Source organism: Fulmarus glacialis, unplaced genomic scaffold (genome assembly GCF_000690835.1).
Source record: "Fulmarus glacialis isolate BGI_N327 unplaced genomic scaffold, ASM69083v1 scaffold33883, whole genome shotgun sequence".
Classification (NCBI taxonomy): Eukaryota; Metazoa; Chordata; class Aves; order Procellariiformes; family Procellariidae; genus Fulmarus; species Fulmarus glacialis.
In genome coordinates this window covers 1-7,282 of record NW_009205396.1, presented here as the reverse complement: position 1 = coordinate 7,282, position 7,282 = coordinate 1, and the positions used below count along the sequence as shown (strand labels likewise).

Genomic DNA, 7,282 nt, shown 5'->3' with positions numbered 1-7,282 from the left:
GGCTCGTGGGTCCCGCGGGGCAGCGTGCCGTGCCTGGCCTGCAGCTGCATCCCAGCCCCTTCACCCCGGATCTGTCCATTCCCCATGCCCCAGTCAGGGGTTAAAACCAAGAGGCTGTAGCAGCAGCTCAGCGTTACACCAATGCTTGTTTAAAGTGGAAGGAAAATAAATCCAAGCTTTCCTGCCATTGTGGGGGAACCCCATGTGTGATTCTCTCAGGGCACCATGTTAAGCTTTGGTGCTGCTTCTCACCCATCCCAGACCACCAGCAAGGCAAAGCCCAAGAGAGCTCAGCTGCACCAAACGCGCGCCCCACAGCAATCAGGCTCTCTTTGCAACGCAGGGCACCCACAGGACGTGGGACCTCGGGGTTTCTTCATTAGCTTTTCTTGCCTGCTCTGCCACAATGGAGTGGAGCACCTTCACCAGCGGATCTCAGCTAGGAGGTCAGAGCAGTGCACAAACACACCAAGCTTTTCACGCAGCAGGAAGAGAGGAGACCCAGGCAGCCTCTCCTCATACACACACTCTCACGGGGTTAGAAACCTTCGAACGCGATGACCTTTGCTATCTGCTGGCAGGGAGCGCAGGGCTGCAGGAGGCTTTACTTACAAACTCATCAGCAAGGCATTTCCACCACCTTTCTTTTCCTGTCTCAAAAAGGCTCCATAAAGAGCCAACCCCCCTTGCACATTTTTATGTTTTATAGGGTCAACATTTCTACAGAGAATATCACATTAGAAAACATCCACTCAAGTACAACATCAGTAGCAGCGCAGGAGGAAGGTTCAGTGCCCAGAGCAGAGCTGGTAACAACACAGCCCAGCAAGAAATAGGAACCACATGGCTGGGGCCACACAGAAGCCTTTAGGTGACACTTCAGAACCTTTCTGGATGTTTCACCTCTCCCATTTTGCCCCCAAGTCTGCAGTTGTTTTCGGTCTACGAGGCACACAGCCTCTTCATTACAATTACAGCACTCTTGGATTCAGGGAAGCGCCGGCCTGCAAAGATACAACCAAAGACCGGGCTCCCCAGTGCTGGCTCCCTGCTGCCTGGCACCACTGCCAGTTTGTTCCTGCTTTGAAACTACCATCCTCGCTACCAGTCCCTGACTTGCTCATCTCGCTGAAAGAGAACATGAACTTTCCTCCTGGATGCAAGTGGCAACATCATAAAGTATGTTGCTTTGGGCCATACTATCCAAAATCCTTACTTTGCTTTTGTTTAAAATGTTATGTTGGCTGAAAATCCAAAACAAAGCAGCAACACAGAATATGGTCAGCAGTAAAAGAAGAGTTAGTAAAACAGTACAACAGGACAGAATACATTCACAAATGATGGAATTCCTCCTCCATCCCATTACCAGATCAGACTGCTAGCCTCCATCGGCAGAGAGCAGAGGAACAAATCAGAACCAGCTGCCACGGTACATACCAAATTCCTACCAGAAAAGATCCACTTTTGCTCTTACTGTATAGAACAGAGCGCGTGGGAGCAGCCCCATTCTGTACACAAGTAACATACATAACAACAGGGGGGAGCAGATCATCTTCAGGCATTAGATGATTCGGGGAACGATTACTACACAGAGTTGATTTGCAGCCTGTGAATGCATAAAGCCATTTCAGCTGTAGCTCCCAATAAAAAGTTCACTGCAGCCTCACAAGCCAGGCATTTGCTTCAGATATTCCAGTTCAATGTAACTGCAAATTAATCCATGCCACTTTGTGTCCCCCCTTAGACTTCATGTACATAGATGTCTTGAAGCTCCACTGCTCAGCGGAGTGATGATTCACTGAGCTAGGCTTCCCTTCTGACCTGTCCACAGCTCTCGGAGCTCCACTTTGCAGCCAAGATCCCTCAGGGCAGCTTTGGCCACATCATCGCAGTCCTTGTGTGTGGCACGAGCTTCTGTTATTAGGTTCTCAGCTCCCATCTCTAAGATGGGCTGAGAAAAGTCCCGGCTCCGGGAGACCAGGTTGCGGATCAGCATGCAAGCCTGTTTCTGAGGAGAGAGGTAAATGAGAGAAATAGAAATTAGCATCTTTTATAGGGAAATACTATCCACGTAGGATGTTGGCACACACAAGGCAGATCTGGCTCCAACTAAAGAACCTTTTCTGGGCAACCAAATGTGAGATGCTGTAGACAGCAACAAACTATTTCCTGGAAGAATACAATCCATGGACAAAAGTATGGCTGCTATTTCACATTGAAGTTTATACAACAAAACCTCCTGCTTCTGTCAGACCACCAGCAATTCTAAAACACCAGCCAGGCAATACCAAGTACTTCTTTAAATAATGCTAAGACAGACTTCTCCAGTTACAGCAGGCCCACCTTTCCACCCCCTTGTATGCTGGTTCCAGGCACCTTCCCTGGCAGTTAGCTTAAACTACTTTTTCAGAAAATATTTTCTATGGTATTTTAATACTCTGGAGAGCGCAAAAGCGGACACAGGACCTACTGAGACTTGCATGAGAAACCAGAGGCTAACTTCTTGCCATGTAGGCATTTTATTTGATAGGTGGCAATGTCTCCTATAGGAGAGATAACATCGTAGCACAGGCTGGGTCTGAAAGAGCCTCTCCTCATCCTGCTCCTTCGAGGTGCAGGGGAAGTAACGCCTGAAAAAGAAGCATGGCATTCCACAGTCGTCTGAACCTGAATTCAGGTGGATTTGAAACCCAAACTAAATTTTGCTCTGATCACATCAGGGTGAAGATGTAGGGAGTCCTGCATTTAGATGCTGCATTCCCAACATACTCAGAACCTTTTGGTATTTGTCAAGAAAAGGACAAAATCCCAATGAAGCAGTGAACACAGCCACCACCAATCCTGAATAAATAATCAAGTGCTCTGAGGCAAATACCTGTACGGCTACTTCTCGTGGGTGTGCTTTCATAGCCTGAAGAGCTGCCAACGCCCCTCCGCCTTCCATGATGACATTACAGTTCTCAGGTTTGCGCAAAGCCAACACGCACAAGGCTGCACAACCTTGCTCGCAGATCTGCAGGACAAAGGGGAAGAGACACTCACGGGCTGAAAATATTGCTTTAAGGAAAAAAGTGTTTGGAGTTTGTTTCCTTTTTTGGCAATTTTAAAAATCTATTTTTGTAAGTTTCTTCCACTGAAATGTCCTGCTTTCTCTGGCATGTAAACCAAGTTTTACACCCTGGAGGTGTCAAACACTGTACCCAGTATCCACCTGATTCAGGACAAGAAAAAACCCTAATATAATAAGGCGGACATACCTTTACATTTACACAAATATTTGCCAAAGCATGCACGTAACCACTCTACAACTGGATGTTAAAGGTTTAATACATTGCTCAGTTGCAATCATTTAACAACTGCGCTTAGAATGTATCTGCTCTCAGCATAAGCTGTTTATCACAAGTCAGAGCAACGCTGTGGTTTGTTCCCCTTCACAAGATGAGATAACACAGCTACATTATGCAGCCCAAACCTGATCTCCATTCCCAGCCCTGGCGGGACTTCATCAACCTCTTAGGTGCATACCTGAGGGTTGGCAAGGTGATGGCTTATAGCGAGCACAATGAGGTCTGTTCCCCCAGCATTCACGATGGCATCTTTCACGTCATCATTACCCGCAACTGCTCGGATGGCGCTCAGCACCTGCTTCACCACGTCCTGCGTTCATCAAGAAAAAACAGCTTAGAAAGCTGCAGAGAGAGTTTTACAGACTTTTGAAAGCCAACCAGAATGTCCCCCAGCAACTTTATTCGAACAGTTGTAATTCCCAGTTATGAACAGCAACACTATTCTCAGTCACTCACATCTCAGACACATTTTCTCGCTAGACAGAGTAATAAGGAACCTTGTCAGTCTGGCAGAGGTTTTCAAAGAAGCTTAAAGAATCAAACATCAACCCTCTGGGACCCAAGCATCTAAATTCTCTTGAATCTCTTCTAGCTAGAGTGGTGGAAAACCAGAAGCTCAGCTTTTCTGGGAGCAAGCAGAGTTCTGCTTGTGGAGGACAGAGGAAGTAACTATGAGCAAGGGGCTCAGAATTATTGCATTTTTACCTGACAGAGCACATGTAACCTAGTTCTGTGTATAAGGCTGTAAATAGGGAGGTAAATAGAGATCAGTGGTTGGGTTTCAACCCTAACTGCACCTAAACTAACGCATAGTCTAAAGCCCATCCACAGCCAGGACTCTAAACTGAAAAGCATACTCTGCTGCATTACCTCCACTCTCAAGAACACTTTGTATCGCTCACCGGGTGGTCGATGCAGTCAGCCAAGAGAGCCACCATAAAATTTAAGCCACCAAGGTCCACAATTTCTTGACAGAATTCATTCCTGACAGAGAGGCGAGAAAGGGTGGCACACAGTTCACTGAGAACACTGGAGTTATCTGTGAATGCTGCAGAGAAGAGATGATGAATGGAGTAACTATGAGGAAGCAGGGGTGCTGCAGAATCAAGGTGTTTTACTTTGCTTCATTTTAAAAAAAAAAAGAAACAGGAAACAGTGAATTTTGCTTTATATATTAAAACACATCAACACAGATGACATCCTGTTCACCCTGTATCTAGACGGAGACAGAATATCTTTCCTTGGCAAGAATGCAGCACCTCAGCAGGGAAAATGTGCCTGTAAATCTGCACTGGGCTGTAGAATGCTTCCTAGAGAGACTGACAAATAGATCTGATAACTGTCACCTTGGTGCCGCTGATAGCCTCTGGAGCAGTCATATTATTTTCCTCTCTCGGGGCGCATTTCATCAAAAGAATTAAACAACATTTTAGTGGCAAATTTCCGAATCATCTCTGGGGAGCTTCCAGTTACGACAAAGTAGAGTTTTGAGATAAGAAAGCACAGATGATTCAAAATTAGGATCAACAGTCATGGGCTTAATCTTACCTTTTGCAGCTTCAATGAGGACTCTCAACCCGTCATTTTCCAACACAATCATTTTGGCATGATCATGAGCATGACCAAAGGGCACGCGGATGTCATCATCAAACGTCATGATCCTGAGCGCTGAGGAGGCTGTTCGGACGACATCGGCACTGTCTCCGTGCTGGACTATAGCTCCAGTCAGAAGTGGGAGCACCCCGCCTTTCACAAAGTCCTGACGATTCTGCTCGTGTTTCAGACAGGCATGCCGAATGCATCGGATCCCAGCCAGCGTCATTTCCGCATCCTCCCGATATTCTTTCAGAGTTTGTAGCAGTAGATCCTGGCCAGCGGAGTCAAGTAGGTCTGGCTGCCCATCCAAGATGGCAGACAGAGTATAAAAGGCTTTCAGCATTAAATTTCTGTCTCCTGAAGCCAACTGGCAGGCAGAGAATACCACAGAATAGGCACCATTCTGCCCAGCCAGGTAGCGGAAAGCCAGCTGTTCTTTGCACTGATCAGTGAAGACCACTAGCTGCTCAGCCATCTCAGCAAGATCAGAGTCAGCTACAGCTCTCCCAAGGGAATCTAAAGCCTAAAGAAGAAAACAAGAGTTACTTTTCAATCCGAACTGTGAAGGAACAAGAACAGTTCCTTACAGTCAGTCAAATTTGTTTATTTATAATAGTCGTCTTCTAAATTTAATATTAGTTTGACATATCTAAGAAACGGCGCTCTCAAAAAGCAGCATTTTGTCTTCATGCACAGGACCCTTGGAGAAACGGCGGCTTCTCTGTACTTCTGACACCAATGTCACGCCATCGCTGTACACCAGTCTGACCAGTGGTAGGTGAATTGGGTCCAACTAGCACATTTCACAGGGGTCAGTGGTGTGCGTGAGTATTTTTATGTTCTTGCTGGTGAGGGACTGTATTCAACCTTTTTCGCTACCCTGAGAAGGGCTAGATAACAGCTACCACTTAGACTACTTGTACTTCTTCCATTAAAGTTCTTCTGTCGTTTGAGTTTACTTGACAAAAGCAGAATCTGCTTCTGAGTTATGAAAGGCAGTCTCTGCATTTCCTAGGCAGGAAATACTGGCATTTTGCACTTACAGAGATACTTCCACTGAAAAGTGCAAGCTAGCTCTTTGAACTTTTATATTATTCCTAGTTTGCAGAATAGATGGGATTAACTGCTTGTTGAAGAGCTCACAAAGAAATGGGACGGGGCAGACATAGAAGGTATGTTTCATTATTCTCAGTCTATTACTTAAACTATTATGTAACCCTGATCCTTAGAAGACAATATAAATTTCTGCTCCTACCAGCAAAATTTCATGCTTTTGCTTTTGACCATTTTCAGAGGCAGGCTGCCGCACAGCTTTCACAATATTGCTTAGGTCAACACCTAAAAGGAAAAACAAAAACAAGATCAGTATTAGTTATAAGAGCTTGGGTAAAATTTGTCAAGTTAAACATAGTGAACAAAGACAAACTTATTGTAAAGCGTGGATCAATGCACAAAGATGCTGAAAGGTTGCCAAAGTTCTGGCTAACTATAATGGTCAAATATGTCCTGGAACAAAGCATCAACTCCAGCTAATGTCATTTGGGAAAAAAAAAAGACTTCAATTTCATTCACCAAATTGCACCCTGCAGTTTCACCTAAAGCAGTTTTTCAGTCATAATTACTTCATGAAACTAGGTTAGCATTAATAGAATCTATGTTCCACTTCACAAAGGCTTCTTTTCAATACCAGATCATCAATCTTTGCATGCAGGTTTTCTTAAATTTTGAGATATGTAAAACCTCAGTCTGTAATAACCTGAACTGCAAAAGTAGATGAATTTACAATACCTTGGGACTCAAACTGCTGCACAGCTTCTCTCACAGCCTCTTCTGGATCCATTTCAAATTCTGTAATGTTTTCTTGCACTGCATCATCAAATGTTTCCTGCGCAATCTGTTTCGATCCCATTTTACTCGAATGGGATAAACTGCTTCCTCGTCCTGTCATTAAGATAGTCCACAATTAGTTTAACCTTCTAAGGTTAATCAGAAACAAAGGAAGTGACTTACTCTTTTCCAAAACAAAAGCACAGAACTTGAAACCAAAAATATATAGTCAAAAGGATGAGGGGGTTGGGGTTTTTTGGGTTTTTTTGGTTTGTTTGTTTGTTTGGTTTGTTTTTTTTTTGTAAAAAGGCAACCCGTTTTTTTTTTTTTGTGGGGTTTTTTTTTTTTTTTTTTTTTTTTTAACGGGCTGAAGTATACCAATTAAAAGAAACAAGGAGGAATTTCAGAAGCCCAGGATTTGGATTGGGAAGCCACTGCTGCTCTGCTGCGGATGGGTGTGTTACCGTGACACGCCTCTCACTGCACCTCGCCTGCCGGAGGGGCACGGCGCG

At 44.8% G+C, this 7,282-nt stretch overlaps 1 protein-coding gene across 1 annotated transcript; it reads right to left on the bottom strand.

Annotated features, from left to right (window-relative positions):
- Positions 1–1,321: 1,321 nt before the first annotated feature.
- Positions 1,322–6,890, bottom strand: ARMC6 (armadillo repeat containing 6). Its single transcript, XM_009575384.1, is given in 7 exon segments — positions 1,322–2,008; positions 2,876–3,013; positions 3,526–3,680; positions 4,234–4,395; positions 4,896–5,466; positions 6,199–6,281; positions 6,732–6,890. Coding segments are annotated over 7 exon segments (1,443 nt in total). The 5' UTR covers positions 6,853–6,890; the 3' UTR covers positions 1,322–1,795.
- Between the last annotated feature and the right edge of the window lie 392 nt (positions 6,891–7,282).